The 19560-nt window shown below is 36.9% G+C and overlaps 2 protein-coding genes across 5 annotated transcripts in view; one reads left to right on the top strand and one right to left on the bottom strand.

Moving 5' to 3' along the window:
* The window catches only part of Mlh1 (mutL homolog 1), a 44293-nt gene extending 37277 nt beyond the window's left edge, over nt 1–7016 (bottom strand). Inside the window, exons 1-3 of the mRNA XM_027932491.2 lie at nt 6858–7016; nt 4656–4746; nt 2042–2140 (exon numbers count right to left, since the gene is read on the bottom strand). Of these exons, the coding sequence (XP_027788292.2) occupies nt 2042–2140; nt 4656–4746; nt 6858–6973 (306 nt within the window). The 5' untranslated portion in view covers nt 6974–7016. The remainder of the gene's footprint in view (nt 1–2041; nt 2141–4655; nt 4747–6857) is intronic.
* A 283-nt stretch (nt 7017–7299) lies between these two features.
* Nucleotides 7300–14858, top strand: Epm2aip1 (EPM2A interacting protein 1). Of its 4 annotated transcripts, XM_027932503.2 has the most exons (3): nt 7300–10054; nt 13078–13106; nt 14061–14858. In XM_027932503.2, the coding sequence occupies exon 1, from the start codon at nt 7444–7446 to the stop codon at nt 9268–9270; it is 1827 nt and encodes a 608-aa protein (XP_027788304.1). In that variant the 5' UTR covers nt 7300–7443; the 3' UTR covers nt 9271–10054; nt 13078–13106; nt 14061–14858. The 4 variants fall into 4 exon arrangements, with proteins under 4 accessions (XP_027788304.1, XP_027788302.1, XP_027788301.1 ...); XM_027932501.2 differs by having other exon boundaries at nt 13078–14858; XM_027932500.2 differs by having other exon boundaries at nt 13023–14858.
* Nucleotides 14859–19560: the final 4702 nt, after the last annotated feature.

The following is a 19560-nucleotide window of genomic DNA, read 5'->3' as shown; positions in this document are numbered from 1 at the left end:
GTGGAGTCAAGGGCCTGGTTCAGTTTCCCACTCTGTCACTTTCTAGCTGTGTGCCCTGACTACATTCTTCATCACTCTGTATACTTCTCCCTGTATAAAACAGGGCTTCTGAAAAACCTACTCTGTGGGGCTACTGTCAGAATTAAGAGTTAATACATACATCTGCTGAGAACCATGACTGGCACAAACCCTCAATAAATCTTCCCTATTTAACTGCAGTGAGATAATAGCCCTGAAGATGTTCCACAGCTAGGGCAACGCTCCAGAGACCAAGGGCTTGGAAATTGACCCAGGGAATTTCAAAGCCAGAATGAAACTGTGTCTCTGGAGCTTGACCTGAGGCAGCCTCGGGTCACTATCACTATGAGCACAAGGATGTTTGAGAACACTCTGGTTTGAAGTAAATAGAACAACATTACACAGATTAGATCAGAGACACGTTTTAATTTTTAAAAATTAAGTAAAAGTAATACATGCCCATGATGATAAAAAGTTCAGAAGCTACAGAAAGCCCTGAAATGAAAAGTAATAGGCTCTTTTCCTCTTCTCTACCTCCACTCTTGTTTTCCCAAAATAACTACTCATGACAGTTTCTCTGGTTCTCTATAGCCTCCAGAAAGAAAATGACCAAGTAAGCTCCAAGTCTTCTGACCTCCAGAAGTACAGGATAATAAATTTGTGTTGTTTTATGCCACTAAGTTTGTGGTAATTTTGGGCAGTCAGCAATAAGAAAACACTACCAATTGTCTTAAAAGTATGTCTACTTTTACCCAGGAATGTTACTTCTATAAATTTATTCTAAGAAAATAACTAAACAAAATGCAGTATTTCATCAAAGCTTTACACTGGAAAAAACAGCAGCGTCTTAATAGGAAGTCACTCAAACAACCTATAGTATACATACATAATAAAATAATGTGTACCCATTAAAAATTATGTAGGCCTATACTTATTGGATGAAAAGGTATCCATAGGAATTAAGTTAAAAAATAGAGACCCCATTCAGTCTTAAAAATATTTTTGTCTATTTTCCATATCATACATTCCTATAATTTTACCCACATATAATTTAGAGTGTATCTTAAAAAACACAAGCTCAAATGAACCTCATGATATTTTATAACAAGAGACTTAATAATTTCTCCTTAATGCTATCAAATAGTTCAAATACATCTCAAATATGTCTCATTTTTTTTCACACTTTGCTCACATTAGGATTCAATAAGCTCTAGTAAATGAAGTTGATTCATAAGGCCTTTTAAATCTCTCTTAATCTAGAGGTGATTGTTATCCTTCTCTACTATTGCTTGACTTCTATGTTTTTCCTATATTGCTACTTAGATTCAAATATTGAGCAGATTCACTTTCATTCATATATATATGAATGAAATATATATATTATATACATAATATATATATTAGTTGTAGTTGGACACAATACCTTTATTTTATTTTTATGTGGTGCTGAGGATCGAACCCAGTGCCTCACAAGTGCTAGGCAAGTGCTCTACCACTGAGCCACAACCCCAGCCCCCAGATTCACTTTTTTGTTTCTTTCTTTTTTTGGTGGTCCTGGAGAGTGAACCCAGGACCTGACATGTTAGGCAAATGCATTACCACTCAGCTACACCCCCAATCTTCTTTAATTTTTGTATTTTGAGACAGGGTCTCACTACATTGCCCAAGCTATACTTGTATTTGTAACCCTCTTGTCTCAGCCTCTCTAGTAGCTGTGATTCCAGGCATGCACTGCCACACCCAGCTCCACATTTCAGTTTTTGACAAGAAAACTTTATAAGTGGTTTTGGGTATTTCTATCAAGTGACACATAACATCTGGGGAGTTCATGGTAATATTAAATATTTATGAATACTTTTCAGTCCTGGAAACTAAATTTAATTAAGTTGTTTCAAATTTGCATATATTTAACAAGTAAAAAATACCAAATCTTATTACCTCTCATATTGAGAAATATATCCTGAAATGACAGCAATGTCATCATGTGAGGATATTTTACACATTTCTTTAAACCTTAACTTACCTCACCCCGAAAGCCATAGGTAGAAATACTGGTTAAGTCCTCAAAGGTCTGCAGTTTACTTGTAGTGAACCTCTCACACACAATATCCAGATCTTCCTTCTAGAAAATTTTTTAAAAAAGCAAATAATTATGTTATCCATTTTTCTAAATCTTCCTGAATTTCCATTTTATCAATTTAGAAATAAATTTCTCTTAGAAGTATTTTTAAATTAGTGGTGATTTCCTCACTTTGTATTCAGAATACCACATTGTCTTGGCATTCCTACTTTCTTACTAGGCTGTTCCTTTTCAGTGTCATTTGCTCTTTCTACCTCCTACCCCTGGAGTAACACAGGATTTCAATCATGGACCTCATCCTTATCTATACTCACTATCTTGATGATCTCATTCGGTCTCATAGCCTACTTTTTTAATTAGAAAAACTTTTAAATATCTACAACTTTTTAAATTGTAATAAAATACATGTTAACATAAAACTTTCATCTTAACCATTTTTAATTATCCAGTTCAGTGGTGATAGATTCATTCACAGTGTTAAGCAACCTCTCCAGAACTTTTTCATCTTCCCCAAACTGAATCTCTGTACTCAATCATCAATAACTCTCCATTCTTCATCTTCCCCCAATCCCTGGAAACCACCATTCTACTTTGAGTTTAATGCATTTGACTATTCTAGAAACCTCTTATAATAGGAATCACATATTTGCTCTTTTATGACTGATTTATTTCACTTAACATAGTGTCTTTAAGGTTCATCCATACTGTAGCATTTGTCAAAATTTTATTCTTATTTAAGGCTAAATATCATCCCATTGTGTGTATATATGTATCACATCTTGTTTATCCATTCGTCTGTTGATAGACACTTGAATTTTTACCAGTTAACTATCGTGAATAGTGCTGCAATGAACATGATCATACAAATATTTGTTCAAGTTCTTGCTTTCACTTTCTGTGTGTAACAGAAGTGGAATTGTTGAAACATATGGCAATTCTGTTTAATTTTTTGAGGAATCACCATACTATTTTTCATAGTGGCTACACTATTTTACATTTCCATCAGCAATCCACAAGGAGTCCAATTTCTCTACCTTCTTGCCAATAATTTTATTATTATTTTGATAACAGTCATCCTAATGGGTGTGATATGGTATCTCACTGTGGCTTGTATTTGCACTTCCTTCTCACTAACGCTGAGCACCTTTTTAGGTGAGTCTTATGCTTTTTTTAAAAAATATCTTTTTAGTTGTAGTTGAACACAATACCTTTGTTTTATTTATTTATTTATTTTTATGTGGTGCTGAGGATCAAACCCAGCACCTTGCAGTGCTAGGTGAGCGCGCTACTGCTGAGCCACAACCCCAGCCCCTAGTCTTATGCTTTTTAACAGTATCAAAATGCAGACGACTCCCAAATTTTTACCTGCAAACTATACACTGCATTTCAGACCCTCACACAAAGAAAAATCTTAATTTTTTTTTTAATATTTACTTTTTAGTTTTTGGCCGACACAACATCTTTATTTGTATGTGGTGCTGAGGATCGAACCCGGGCCGCACGCAAGCCAGGCGAACGCGCTACCGCTTGAGCCACATCCCCAGCCCGAAAAATCTTAAATTTAATGTGTGCCAAAATGAACTTCCCATCTTCTCCAAACCTGTTTCTTCCATAATCTTTCCCATTCAGTAAATGCCAATTTTTTTCACCATTTATACAGGCCAAAACCTAACTCAATCCTGATTTTTCTCTCACACCCAAAATCACAAATTCTGAGAGCTTTGCCTTCATAATTAACTCAGGATCACATTGCTTCTTATATCTCTTCTATAGCCAAATTGATCCAAGGCACTAATATACCCTCCTGAATTGTTGCAAGAGCCTCCTCCTTGTTCCTGCCCTGTCTTTCTGCAGTCTATTTTCCCACATGGCAAACAAAGAACTTTTTATAAAACCACCAAGTCATATAACACTTTGCTTAAAACCTCTAGTAGTATCATACCACAGTCACTAAAAAAAGCCAAAGATTTTACTATGTACCACAAGGTCCAGCATGTTCTCTCTCTGACTTCAGCTCCTTGCTCAACCTACTTTAGACACACTTGCTTCCTTGTGGGTCCTTAAACATGCCAGGCATTCTTCCTCTCATGATCTTTGTCTTTTCTGTTCTTTCTGCCCAGAAGATTTATCCTTTGAATAATTTCATGATTTATTCCTTGATCTCTACCTACATCTCTCCTTAAATATCATATGCATACTAAAGCCTTCCTGAATTATTTAAGTTGCATTCCTACCCACTCCCCCATTATCTTTCCCTTGCTTTAGTTAATGCCATATGACATACTACTTATTATACCTGCTTGTTTCCCATTACTATAATGGAAATACCCATTGTAGTATGAGAAAGGATTTTTGTCTATTTTATTCACTGCTGTATCCACTGAACAATATACAACACAAAATAGAACACATAATTATTGTTTGTATTGAATTCTTCAGTCAAAAATTTCTAATTACAAAAGCCTAAAGTTTCCAGTAAGGGGAAAGGTTCTGCATTTTCCTGCAGAGATATGACACGAAGCACACAAACATCCTGCTTTTCTGAGGTCTTACTTACCCTGATTCCAGTGCCATTGTCTTGGATCTGAATCAACTTCAGACCCCCCTCTTTAACAACCACTTGAATACTCGTGGATTTTGCATCTAAACTGGCAAATCAAACAGAAAATAGATTATCAGTCTGCAACTATTCTATTGCATATATTTTAATATATGTCAAGCAATAACAATGAACTCCAAATAAAGAGTGCGTGTGATGTGTTTTTTCATTTGTTTTACACACTCCATGTCTACATCATATGAATTTAAATACTGTGTAAGATAGAAAGAAGAACAACATCATTTCTAATAGGTCATTCAGAACTATTTCTATTCTTTTAGGGAAAAAAAGTCAAATTCAGAAGTAGGAACCTTTCAGCAAACACATCTTTCTCTCTTCTCAACTAATTTTACTATCGATTTTATTCAGATTTCTAAGTGATTCTAATGTCATTTTTAAAAATTCTAAATGTTTTTCTCCATTATCCCTTCTCTTTAAGAACATATAGTCAGGTGTGATGGCACATAATCCCAACTCCTTTGGAAGTTAAAGCAGAGGGGTCATAAGTTTGAAGCCAGCCTGAGTAACTAGGGAGACCCTCTCTCAAAAAAGGTTAGGGATGTAGCTTAGTAGCAGGGTGCCTCTGAGTTCAATCCCCAGTACCACCAAAAACAAAACAAAAGAAAAACATACCTATGGTAAAGAAAAAAATGGTAAGGCAGAAAGTTCTTTAAGAAGTCAATAAATCTTTCGCGCTTTCAGAGAGTAGCTTATACACACAAAGCACCTATTAGAGAAAATAAATTCAGCCTGGAGCTGCATGAGAAAGAAGTTATTGACTTGCTCACGGAAAATTCTTTATTCAGAAATAATAAAATAAGTTATTTAAACATTAAAGACCTGTCTCAGGAGCCCCTTTATTGACGTTGTATCAGCCATCATGACATATATTAAAAAGAGTCTAACTGGACTCCATATAAAATCTCTGCTTACAGAATTAATTATAAGCCACTGAACTAGTATGTTTAGTTTTGTTATACAGAATTTGGGCAAGGTACAATAATTGGTTTTAAGTTATTCTGTTTATTCTAACACTATAGAAACAAAAGCCAGACAACGACTTATACTACCACCACAAATCAAATGAAAACACGTCCCCAGCTTCCATGTTTCTTTTTGTGTGTTGTCTCTTCTACCAATTTTCTTATTTTCCCTCTGAGGTCCTTTCTGACCCACTGCTCTTTCAGTCCCATCGCTCTGAATGATTTATGTTTTTACAATGAATCTTTCTACAAATCTGTCATTCTTCACCAGAAAGAAGATTTTTCTTTTCTAATAATGTATGGACTTTATTAACATCAAGTGATTTTAATACAAAGGACATGACATAGTCTTTGGGTCCTTGTCTTTTGTAAGGTTTACAATTCACGCCCAATTTTCTTTCCACATATTTTTTCAACATCTTTGTTCCATGTTTGAGACAGGGCTAAGCATTAGAATCAACAGATGCCCTAATAAGTCAGACATCTTCAAAGCACCTCTCCAAAAAGTCAAAGGCAGTGAGGCCACTGACTTGGTAATAAGGGAATTCAAAGTTAAGCCCAATGTCCACTAGCCTGTCTTAAAACTCCAATGATTTATTATTTTTTAAAAATATTTTTAGCTGTAGATGGACACAATGCGTTTTATTCACTGAATTTTACATGGCGCTGAGGATCGAACCCAGTGCCTCACACGTGCTTGCGAGCTCTCCACCGAGCTACAGCCTTAGCCCCCAACGATTTATTTTTAATAAAACTCAACAATTGTGCCTTTGAACACGTTTGATTTCTTGAATAAGAAACTGATAACATGGTATACACTGAAAGAAGATTTTTTTTCTCCCACGATAAATTTTTATACATCCTTAATTTCGCATCTTCTGCATAATTTTAAGTAGCTCTCTGAGTTAACGGTACCACTAAAGCTAGGCCGAACACACCCCTGCTACAGGCGCCCCACACGCCCTAGAATCTAGGTATCGCGAGAGCAGTGGACAAATTCTCGGTTCCCGGGAAAGGAAAAGGCGGCACGCGCGCCCAGGATTCCAGCGGCTTCCAATGACACCGGCCTGCGCCGGATGCGCCTCCGCCCTCGTCACGGAGGCGTGTCCGCGCCATTCAGAGAAGCGGCCCGTTAGGTCGTAGAATCTAAGTGAACCAGGCTCGACTCCCTCCATACCAGTTTTCAATCATCTCTTTGATCGCATTTGCTGGACGCTGAATAACTTCCCCCGCCGCGATGCGATTCACCACTGTCTCGTCTAGCCGCCGAATAACCCCCGCCATAAGCGACATTTTGGCGCCAGAGAGGCCCAAGTCGCGTCTAGATGCTCGCCGGAAGTACCTTCAGCCAATCACTTCAGTCCCTCAAGCCCTTGGTCTTCCTTCAATTATGGTTTACACCATCCTGTACCACCCTGTAGTGGCAGCTGTTGATTGGGCAGCTTGAATGCCAATCAAGTTTCTCAACTGCGTGGGCTGCTGGGCCTCTTCGTCTGTTCCTAAGGCTGCCTCGCACTCGCTTAGAAGGATGTGCGCTTGCGCGTTAGAAATCACTGTCCGCTCTTCCAATTGGTTTGTTGGTCGTAGCTACAGGGACTACGAAATCTCCAGCCAATAGGAACGGAGATTCCATGGCAAAGGCTGGTGTGCGGCTGCTGAGGTGATCTGGCGCAGAGCGCTTGAGCTGCTTGCCGCTAGTCGGGCTCCTCCCCTCGCTTTGCGGCCTCTCTGAGGTTGATCCTGTTCTTGTGTACTCTGGCAGAATGTGGATGACGCCCAAAAGGAGCAAGATGGAAGTCGACGAGGCTCTTGTTTTCCGGCCCGAATGGACCCAGCGTTACTTGGTGGTGGAACCTCCAGAGGGCGATGGGGCCCTGTGCTTGGTCTGTCGCCGCCTTGTCGCTTCTACCCGCGAACGTGACGTCAGGCGCCACTACGAGGCGGAACACGAATACTATGAGCGGTATGTGGCGGAGGGCGATCGCGCGGCCTTGGTGGAGCGTCTGCGTCAGGGCGACATGTCGTTGAGCACCTTGCTCACTCCAGAGGAGAAAGCTGCTCGTGCAGGCCTCGGGCTCTGTCGCCTGTTGGCCTTGAAGGGTCGCGGCTGGGCTGAGGGGGACTTTGTACACCAGTGCATGGAGATATTGCTAAAAGAGGTACTGCCGGAGCATGTAGGCGTCTTGCAAAGAATTAATTTGTCTCCAGAGATCACAAGGCAGAGGATTCTGAGCATTGACAGTAATCTACGTTGTCAGCTTTTTAACCGAGCCAGACAATTTAAAGCCTATTCTCTTGCCTTGGACGACCAGGCTTTTGTGGCCTATGAGAACTATCTCCTGGTCTTTATTCGTGGCGTGGGCCATGATTTGGAGGTGCAGGAAGACCTTCTGACCATAATCAACCTGACTCATCACTTCAGTGTTGGTGCACTCATGTCGGCCATTCTAGAGTCTTTGCAGAGAGCAGGGCTTAGCTTGCAGCGAATGGTTGGACTGACCACGACGCACACTTTGAGAATGATTGGTGAGAACTCAGGACTGGTCTCATACATGAGAGAAAAGGCCGTGAGTCCCAACTGTTGGAATGTTATCCACTATTCAGGATTTCTTCACTTGGAACTGTTGAGCTCTTATGACATAGATATTAATCAGATCGTAAATACCATATCAGAATGGATAGTTTTAATTAAGACCAGAGGCGTTAGGCGACCGGAGTTTCAGTCTTTACTAACTGAATCTGAGTCAGAGCATGGTGAAAGGATTAATGGACGATGTCTGAACAACTGGCTTAGAAGAGGGAAATCTTTAAAATTAATATTTTCATTACGAAAAGAAATAGAAGCATTCTTGGTTTCAGTAGGGGCAACAACAGTCCATTTCACAGACAAGCAATGGCTTTGTGACTTTGGCTTTTTGGTGGATGTTATGAACTACCTTCAAGAACTCAGTGAAGAATTGCAAACTAGTAAAGTCTTTGCTGCTTCTGCCTTTGACCATATTTGTACTTTTGAAAGTAAGCTGAATTTATTTCAGAGACATATTGAAGAAAAAAATCTAACAGACTTTCCTGCTTTCAAAGAAGTTGTTGATGAGCTTAAACAGCAATATAAGGAAGATCAAAAAATATTTGATCCCGACAGATATCAAATGGTGATCTCTCGTCTGCAGAAAGATTTTGAGAGACATTTTAAGGACCTAAGATTCATCAAAAAGGACTTAGAACTTTTTTCAAATCCATTTAACTTTAAACCCGAATATGCACCTATTTCAGTAAGAGTGGAGCTGACAAAACTTCAGGCAAATACTAGCCTTTGGAATGAATATAGAGTCAAAACCCTGGGACAGTTCTATGCTGGATTGCCTGCTGAATCTTACCCAATTATCAAAGGGGTTGCCTATAAGGTGGCATCCTTGTTCGACAGTAACCAAATCTGTGAAAAGGCTTTTTCTTATCTGACTCGAAACCAACACACTTTGAGCCAGCCACTGACAGATGAGCATCTTCAAGCCCTGTTTCGGGTTGCCACAACTGAAATGGTTCCCAGTTGGGATGATCTTGTGAGAGGAATAAATGAAGCTAATCTATAAGCCTTTGTAGTACAACATTGAAAGAATATCAGAAGCAAAAATCTGTTTTGATTTTTTTTTTTCCCCCCAAGTTTTCTAATTTGGATTGTTGGAAAACACCAAGCTTACTAAACAAGACATCCAAATCAATCACAATTCAGAACCTCCTGACAGTTGCCTTTTTTTTCATATGGCAGCATGGGACTGAAACATGAGAATACCACCTTTTTTAAAAAAACTTTGTTTAATGGCAAAGTCATTGTCTTTTACTTTTATGGTATAATTGATTTTAAGGAGTTTAATATTGACAACATTAGTTGAATTAGAAGTCTGTTTTTAAGGTGTTCTGAGAATATATGCCAAAAATTTAACTTTTATTTTAATGAAGTTTTAAAATTTTGATTCCTGTAGTCTGAAGTTAGCAACCCCTTAAGTGTTTAAACTAATTTGCAAAAACTCACATAGCAAGTTCATGAGTTCAAAAAAGGAAAAACATAACATACAGTGGAGGTATTTTGTCTAACAAAATGTTTTGAGACTATATTTTTAAAACATTTCTGAGTCTGAAATAAATATTGCCAGATTTCCTTCCTCTTACCTTCCCCCATTCACCCCAGTGAATCTGATATTACTAACAGAGGAAGTAATAAAAAATTTAGTCAAAGGAGCAAGAATTGTTTTTAGGTTGCTGATTTTAGGAGGCTTCCTGCAATTTGGAGATAAGACTTAACCAATTTCTGGGGGTTTTCCCTGAATTTTTCACAACTGGGGGATGTTTTATCAGCTTGCCTATCAAAGGACTTTGGTAAGTATAGAATCTTAACCATTGCTAGTTAGCAATTCTTTTTCCTACTCTAGACAGCAGTTTGGCCCTATCAAAAGGGTGAGGAAAAAAACAGCTTTTTGCACTTCATGATGAGGAGGTGTGAGATATTTTAGCTTATTTTATGTGCGTGTTAACGCTTTATAAAGAAATCCTATTTAAAGGAAACTTTTAAAATGATATCAGATTTTGCTAGTTGCTGGAAATTGATTTATTCTAAAATTTAAGACTATCTCACACGTTTGGTAAAGACAGTGCACAAGTAGAAATATTTAAATTTCAAGAATTGGTCTTATTCACAGATTATAGTATTGCCTCATTTCTAGTAAGACATCTGTCTTGTGCTAAAATAGTTACTTTAAACTTATATTAATTGTGACAAGGCAATCTCACATTAAAGTCCAATATATAAAACTAATTTAAAAACAGGACTTAACTTGTATATCATAGATTCCCAAGTACAGTTTGAAAACTTGTGCTACTAAGTCTTTAACTATTGCAGCACTTTATGCTGTGGTCTCTAATCCAGCAAATTTAAGGAACCAGGAAACAACCAAGAATTTAGAAGGAAGTGATGCACAAGCTATCTTAATGGATGCTGTTAGAGCCTAGGAAGCAAAATTGTTTCAGTGCTTCTCAATCAGAGGCAGTAACCCTCCCTTCTAGAGGATGCTACGAAATGTGAAGGGACACCTTTTTGGTTGTCTTATTTGCTGGGGGGGTTTCTGCTGGCATTTCAACCTAAAGACCGCTCCCTCCTGCAGTATATACAACAGCCTGGCATTATGAAGAATTATCTCTCCCTGCCCGTAAACCCCCAGTGTACATATTATCTTATGTCAAGAAACAGGGCAAATTACCGGTAGAAGCAAAATTAGACAGGCAAGTTGGGTAAACTGATGGAATACTTGATGGGGAGACTAATTTCAGTATTCCAAGGTTAGCTGGTAAGGTGCAATAAAGGTTCCAGTAGCTCACATAATAGCATTTGTAAATCAGTAATTAATTCTGAATCAGATTAAAGGGCTCTCTCCTAGTATACACAATTAGTTTAGGGCAGATAAACCTCTTATATATTAATAACATCAAGTTGAGATTTTGATTAGCAAAGAATAAGCTCAAATATCTGAAAAGATGACAGTGAAAAACTGAAAAAAATAAGTCTACCGGTAATTTCCCGATAGTTTTTGAGTGTTGCTTTCACAGCAAATGCTTTATTACTTGTGAGAAAGTTTGTAAGACTTGAAGGCCGCTTCTGCTTTCTAATCCCAGTTCCTCACATATTGAAATCTTGTATATTTTGTGAAGTTCTAGTATGTTTTGCTTAACGTGATAACTAAAATTAGTTTGCACCATATAGTAACTGAGTGGGGAGAGATAAAAGCAAGGATTTTAACATTGATCCTCAGCAAAAAAGAATTTGCTATAACTAGTCTTGTTTATTTAAAAAAAAAAAAAGTGTATTTTACTGTTTTCTGTATTAAGTAATTCTGTAGCTGCATGGCAGTCTTTTCTTTTATAAATATATAGCTGTTATTGTTCCTGTTGTATCAGTGCATATAGATGAAATAAGTACCATTTAAAAAAAAACAACAAAAAAACAACTTTGTGTCCTTACCAATTACTTCCCCATATCTCCCATTCCCACTTGTTTCTTGAAAAATTTGCTCTCCTTGTTTTCTGTTTTGCCACTCAGACTGTTCTATCAAGCTCACTAAGTCCTTGTCAATATCCTTACCATCCTTGAACTGTTACTTTAGATTGAGGAGATTTTAGTTCCAGGTATGCTTTCTTAGTCTTCTTTGTAGGCACCTCTTCCCTTAAATATCTGTTCTTATTTTTTTTTCAAGGCTACCTACTCTCCCTTGCCTTATCTCCCTTCCATCTCCCTAGCCAATCTCATCTCCTTCCATGGCTTCAGTTACCACCTGTATGCAAATACTCCCAAATTCATATTTCTTTTCTGGATTTTTCCCAAGTCATATATTTAATTGCTAACAAATCCACCTTGCTGCCTCACAGGTACCAAAACACATCATTGATCTTAACCCCAAACCTCCTGCTCATTGTTCTTCTTTTCTTCAGTAAACAGAATTACTACTACCAACCATCCAATTGCCCTTACCCAAGCCAAAAACTGAGTCATTCTGTTCATGCCAGTCCTATGCTTTAATCATTGCCCTTAGAATATAATATAAATTTTTATTTATCTTTCAGGTCTCAGTTTATATGTACCTTCATCTAGGTAGCCTTTGTTGATGCCTCTAGACTAGTTCCCCTGAACTAAACTCCCTAAACACCATGTTCTTCCTGCCATACACTTAGTTCTTATTACTGGTTATTGATCACTGCTAGACTAAGCTTTACAAGGGCAGGGACCATATAAACCTTGCTCACTATTTTATCTTTAGCAGTTAGCACAATGCCTGGCATTTTAAGAAATGTTTGAATAAATAAATATTTGTGTAGTGTTTTACAATCTTTGAAGCTCTAGCACAGTCGCATTTGACCTTCACAGTCATCCTACCTGTTCACTAGGTAGTTGTAAAACACATTGCAAATTAACAATAAAGCTAAGTTCTTTGTGACTAGGGACCTCATTATTGTATTCCTAGAATTTAGTGCAGTGCTTAGCATGTGGTTCACAATGTGAATGTTGTCAAGGAAACAAACTGAGATTGCAATTTTCCCTAGTAAACAGTGAGTATTAGGATTCAAACCCAGCTGTACTCACGTAAATCCACTGTGTAATATCACGTCCATTCATGATATAGTCTTATTTTTCTTTTATTCTAAAGGCAGATTTCCAAAGGAACCTACATATAGAGAGAAAAGATTGGACAGCTTTTTAGATTGAGCTAAGATTAAATTTCGGTAATTAAAAAGTTACATTCAGTATTAGAGAAAGATAATGCCACATAAGAGTTAATATCCATTTTTCCTTTTGTAGGCATCAACCCTAGGAGAAAATGGCATGCTATTTATTTTGCTACTTTCCTTTACAGATGATTTCTGGCTCTTCTGGAATTTAAAAGTAAGTAAATTTAACAAAATAGAAGAATGACTTCATCCTCTGGTCACTAGTTATTCAGTTCATTTGCTTTCCCACCTGCATAAGGTTCTTATCACCTCTGCAAGGAAGATGACCCAAAAGTGCTGTATAGTTAATTCATACTTTTAGATATGCTATATTTCTTTGCTTTCATATTTCCATGCCTCTCTGAACTTAATTTCTGGGTAACAGGCCTTCAGTCTTAAATAGGGGAGCCATACCCTTAGTCTTTTTCCTTAAACTGTTCTAATTTACAGGATTAACTACCATTATACTCTTAGTTGGATTTTTAATCTGAGTCATATTAATTCATTCAGAGATCTTAACAGTAGATATGGCAGTCATCCAGTGATTTGATCCTTGCTGTAGAACTATTTAATCAACCTTTAAGTGAAAGGATTTTTCACTTTTGTCTTATAATTGAAAAGTTGCTTCATTCTACCCAGTAAGTATTTGAGTTTATGATTCTATTTCTTTCCATTTCTGCCTGTAAACTGACAAGTTCTTTTCTGAGTTATTTCTTCTCTACATTTTGTCAGATGCAGCCAAAATCAACCACAAAATAATTTGTTTTTCTTTTTATTTAGTAAAGGGTAGATTATCAGCCTTCTAGTTTATCTCAAGGAATAGTTTGGCCTCTCCTTAATAGCAATTGTCCCTGTGTAAGTTATTTCTTTCATCCTCCAGTAGTAATTTCCTGAATGCCTGCCAACTAATCACTAGGCCATTGGGTTCAGTATTCAGTAACCGCTACAAAATCTTAGGGTTTCAAATAACTTGTCTCTTGCAAATAACTTGTCTAGGGACTTTGTTCTAGGTAAGGGATTGGCAAACTACAGCACATAGTCAAAATCCATCCTGATTTATGTTTCTCTCTCTCTCTCTCTCTCTCTTTTTTTTTACTATTTTTTAATTGTTTTATTTATTTTTTAAAAGTTTTATTGGAGTACAGCCTTGTCCATTTATATATTTTCTATGGCTGATTGTGTTTTACAGTGGCAGAGTTGAAAAGTTTCAACAGCAAGTATATGTCCCACAAAGCCTAAAATATTTACTTTGTGGCCCTTTACAGAAAAAGTTTCTTAATCCTTGTTCTTTATTTTCCTCATTCTGGGACTCAGGCTGACAAAGCAGTTACCATCAGGGATGTGGCTGCTCAATTTGGGAAGTGAAAAAAGTTTGGCAAATAACTTGTAGACCCTTAAAGTAACACAGCCACACCTCAGTCCTAGGAGCATAATCCTTCCCCAACAAGGGAGGAAAGCCAGAAATATTTGGAAGATAACACTACTGATTAACATGATTATATTTCTCCATTTATACAATTTTTTCAATATATTTTTGCCTTTTTATTGATGTAAAACTTGGAAGTTGACAAAAATTAAGTGTATGTTTGAATGTACCACCCAGATCATGATAGAAAATATTTCTGTCACCCCAGTAGGTGTCCTTATGCCTTTCTCACATACAGATAACTGCTATTCTGACCTGTATCACCATCAGTTAGCTTTACCTGTTTAAAAACTATATAAGTGGAATAATTATATGCACTCTTTCGTGTCTTTGTTCAACATGTTTGTGAGGGTACTCCATGTGGATGTAGTAGAAGCAATTCATTTTTACTTTGTGTTGTATTCCATTGTATGACTCTACTACAATTTATCTATTCTAATGCTGATGGAAATTTGGATTGTTTCCAATTTGTGGTTATTATGAATAAAGTTGCTATGAAAATTTTTGTGTCTTTTAGTGAACATGTTCCTTTTGGTATATTCATTGGTAGCTATTCGGCTTCCATATTTCCTTCATACAGGTTCTTCGCCACAGCCACCAGAATGATCTTATTTTAAAATAGAAGGTCGACAATGTCCATTCAATGCTTAAAACCCTCTTCTTGACTTCATATCACAACCCATAAAATCCAAGGTCTTAACTGGGCATAGTGGCACATGCCTGTAATCTCAGCTGCTCTGGAGGCTGAAGTGGGGGATAGCGATAGCTTCAGTCCAGGAGTTCAAGACCAGCTTTAGGCCAGGTGCACCTATAATCTCAGCGATTTGGGCGGGGCAGGGTGGCTGAGAAAGGATAATAGGTTCAAGGACAACCTCAGCAACTTTGTAAGACCCTGTCTCAAAATTTAAAAAATTAAAAAGGCTGGGGATGTAGCTCAGAGTTAAAATGCCCCTGGATTAAATCCACATCCCCCCTCATCCCCCCAAAAGAAAGAAAGATAGAAAAAGACCAGCTTTGGACAACATAGAGACCCCATCTTTGTTTTTTTAAAAAAATGTCCAAAGTCTTAATCAGGGCCTACAAGTTCCTGCACAATCAGTACCCACACACATCCTTTTTTTCCTACTCTTGTGTTACATCTTATTCTTTATCCCTCTCCTCACTATGCTCTATACCAGACATTGCTTGTCAACTTGGGAATCAAGATAAATGATTTAGCTCTGTCCTTAAAAGAGGTTGTAATCTAAGTAGATAATTGTTTCTTTTAATTGCTGGGTGCTGAATCCAGGACCATGTGCATACTAAGAATAGATCCTACCCTTGAACTATATCCTTACCCCAACAGTTTTGACATAAGCAATAACACTGGTTTGTGGTAAATTAATTTCTCCAAGTAACACATTTAGAGATTAAATTACAAAACCTGGATAAATTTAAAGAAGTATGAACTTTGATATATTTTAGTTATTGTGAATTAGAATTCATCAACTTGACTATGACACTATTATAGTTATTTGCTTGCTCAAGGGCTAGGTGGGGCATGGGAATTGGGGATAGAGGAGGGAGGAAGGCAATAGAATAAATAAGTACTACTAGTTAAATCCAAAATAGCAATCATAAAAGGGGCCTCTTTAAATATACCATTGTTGGTACATTACTGGTAGTTATAACGTTACTGATGAAATTTGGTTATTAAATTCTCATATTTTTACAACTTTTTTGATGTGCAATTGAAATATAAGAAGCCACACGTTTAAAATTTGATTAGGTTTGACATACACAAAAGTGCATAAAATCACCATAATCAAAATAATGAATGTGAGGCTGGGGTTGTGGCTCAGCGGTGGAGCACTTGTATGGGAGCCACTGGGTTTGATCCTCAGCACTGCATAAAAATGGATAAACAAAGTGGAGGTAATAATAATAATAATAATGAATGTCACTCAAAAGTTTGCATTTGTTTTGACCAAGGGAAGGGAAAATTAAGGGGGTGGTGGGGAGACTTTGTTGAAAAGAGATGTCTCAGTTCATATTGTAAAAAATTACCATGGTATAGGTGGCTTAAGTAACATCTCACAGTTCTGAAGAGTGGGAAGTTAAAGATCAAGGTGCCCTCTGATCCATGTCTGGTGAGTGAATACTTCCTCTGGTGTACAGATGACCAAAGATACATCTTTGCATTGTATTCTCACGTGGTGGAGAGCAGGAAAAGAGAAAATAAGCTGTTGTCAGCCCAGGTTGTGGGTCAGTTGTAGAGTGTTTGCCTAGCACGTGTGAGGTACTGAGTTCAATTCTCAGCACCACATAAAAATAAATAAAGGCATTGTCCATCTACAACTAAAGAAATGTTTTTAAAAAGCTCTCAAGTCTTTATAAGAGCACTAATCCCATTGTGGGGACTCCATCCTTTTGACCTAAATGCTTCCTAAGACCTCACCTCTTAATGTCATCACATTGAGAATCAGGATTTTGCCACACAAATTTGGTGGTGGATGTTTTGTATGTAGTAAGAAAATACTGGGATACCTTTCAGGACTACCATTGTCTTCTCTCTCTGCACCTGCCTTTCTTTTTACCACTTTGCTAGTCAGCCTTTCTTTTTATCACTAGTCAGCCTTCATACATTTCCCTCGCTTCTATCACTACCACACTTCACTGCCACTGCCACATTCTCTTAATGTGTCAATTACATATTCCTGGGCAGGACCCCATGGAAGTCCAATCTTAATGATGCCTTTCAGAGGCCAGGCATATACCCATAGTGAAGTGAGTGGTGGTTATGAAGGGGAGAGTCCAATAATGTATTTGATGGGGCTTCCTGGTTGTAAGAAACCAACTTGTACTAACTTAAAGGGGAAAAATGAAGGAATGATTAGGGACTGCAGGAGGGGAAAAAAAATCCCCTGGAAGCCATGTGTGAGGGTATTGAATTCAACAATCAATTGACAATTGTTTATTGAAGGCCTACTAGCGCAGTGGAGATTCAGCAGTAAATCCAGATAAATTTTCTCACATGAATCTTGACTGTCCTTTTTGTATATCTACTTTGTCCTAGTTTTGATTACTCATTTTCTTTATGGGAAAACATAGTTGTGACTGAATGATTCTTCTTAAGGGATGCATAATACCATAGCCTTAGACCCTCAATCCTAAGGAAGGAATCCTAAGGGGAGAAAACTTTCTGGAAGGTTTTGAGCCAGGTGGACACTCAAAGCAATCCCAAAGAATTTATTACCTACTGTAGTCCAAGTTTTCCATGACCCCTCTGAAGCAGAATTTATGGATTTGTTAAAAAGGTCCATAGAAGTAAGAACTAAAAAAGAGAAAAATGGTTCATAGAAAGATCATTTATTCCAACTTCTTTACAATGTAAAGAAAGTGGATCCTACAGAAGACATTACGGTTATCTTGAATTATTCAGCGGAACCAGGACAACAGCCCTTTCCTGAACTATTTCAGTGCTTTCCCCCTTGTGTCATTTCTGTAATGACCAGACTGGCCTATGCCTCTATTTCTTTTATGGGATCACCTCTTTTCTTTGTGGAAGACCTCAGAATCCTCATAGTCTTGACCTTTGTTTCTAGCCCGTCATTAATGGATGAGACTGGGTATCTCTCTTTATACTTTAGGAGTCTAGAATTCTTTGAGATATCAATATGTTAGATAAAAATTAGAAAATTTTCATATTGTGATATGTATTTTGAAAGGCTTTTAAAAGCACAAATATTACCTGTATCTAGAGAGGGTTTAAAAATTTTTATCTGAAAAGAAAGAGGCTAATGTCACTTTAGATGTTCTTTGACAACTTTTCCATTTCATCTTTGTTTTTTACATATCAAACTAATTTTAATATCTTTGAGTTTTCTTTGAATATTTTCCATTTAAGTTTTCAATGTATTAAGTTATTCGTGGCATTTTCTCTTTTCTCCTCTGTATCTCTGCTTATGTTTCCCCCCCATTCCTAATGTTTGAGCTTTTCTTTTTCTTAGCCTCACTAGATTTTTTTAAATCTTTTTCAAAGAGCTTACTTCTTCATTTATATATTAGTGTTATGTCTTAATTCGTTGATTTCTGCTTTTATTTTAATTTTTTTTCTGTTTTCTTATTCTTTTTTCCATTAGATTATTTTTCTATATCCTTGACATTATTAAGTAAAATAAAAGTTATGTGAATACAAGCACTGTGATACTGTGATAGTCTGATAACCAAGATGGCCACTACATTATTAATGGATGGGTAGCTTATATAGTGTGGATATGCCGGACAAAGAGATGATTCATGTCCTACCAGGGCAGAGCAGTACAGTGCAAGATTTCATTATACTACTTAAAACAGAGCACAATTTAAAACTTATGAATTGTTTATTTCTGGAATTTTCAATTTAATATTTTTGGACTGGAGTTGACTATGGGTAACTAAAAGGTCTGAAAGTGAAGATATGGAAAGCCAAACTGCAGGTAAGGAGAAGGATTACCTAGTCAAATTTATAGAGACAGAAAGTGTAAGGGAATGTGAGTCTTATTATCTAATGGTACAGAGTTTTAAAGTTTTGCAAAATAAAAAGAGTTCTGGAGATGGATGGTGGTAATGGTTGTATAACATTTTGAATGTACTGAGTACCACTAAACAGTACAGTTAAAAGTGGTTATGATAGTAAATTTTATGTGTATTTTACCACAATATGTTTTTTTAAAAAGAATCAAAGGGTATAGATGAGTGGTAGAGCACTTCTCTAGTATGCATAAGACCCTGGGTTCAATCCCAATATTACTAATAAAGAATAAATTTTAATAATAATCAAGTATAAGTACTCCATAAAATTAAACATAAACCTTTCCTATGCTCTAGCAATTTCATTCCTATTTCCCCAAGGTAAATGAAAAATGTCCACAAAAAGTTCTTTTTTTTTTAAATTGCTTTTATTTTTTAAATACATGATAGCAGAATTCATCACAATTCTTATTACACATATAGAAAACAATTTTTCATATCTCTGTATATAAAGTATGTTCACACATCAATTCATGTCTTCATACATGTACTTTGGATAATGATGTCACAAAAAATTATTTGGTCAAGAATGTTCATGGTAGCTTTATCTATAATAACAAAAAACTAGGAACAAACCAAACATCCACCAACAAGAAATGGATAAATAAAATGTGTTATATCCATACAATGGAATACTAGACTGGAACAAATG

This window comes from Marmota flaviventris, chromosome 1, assembly GCF_047511675.1.
Source record: "Marmota flaviventris isolate mMarFla1 chromosome 1, mMarFla1.hap1, whole genome shotgun sequence".
Classification (NCBI taxonomy): domain Eukaryota; kingdom Metazoa; phylum Chordata; class Mammalia; order Rodentia; family Sciuridae; genus Marmota; species Marmota flaviventris.
The sequence above is the reverse complement of the archived record's forward strand: the minus strand, read 5'-3'. Positions and strand labels throughout refer to the sequence as shown.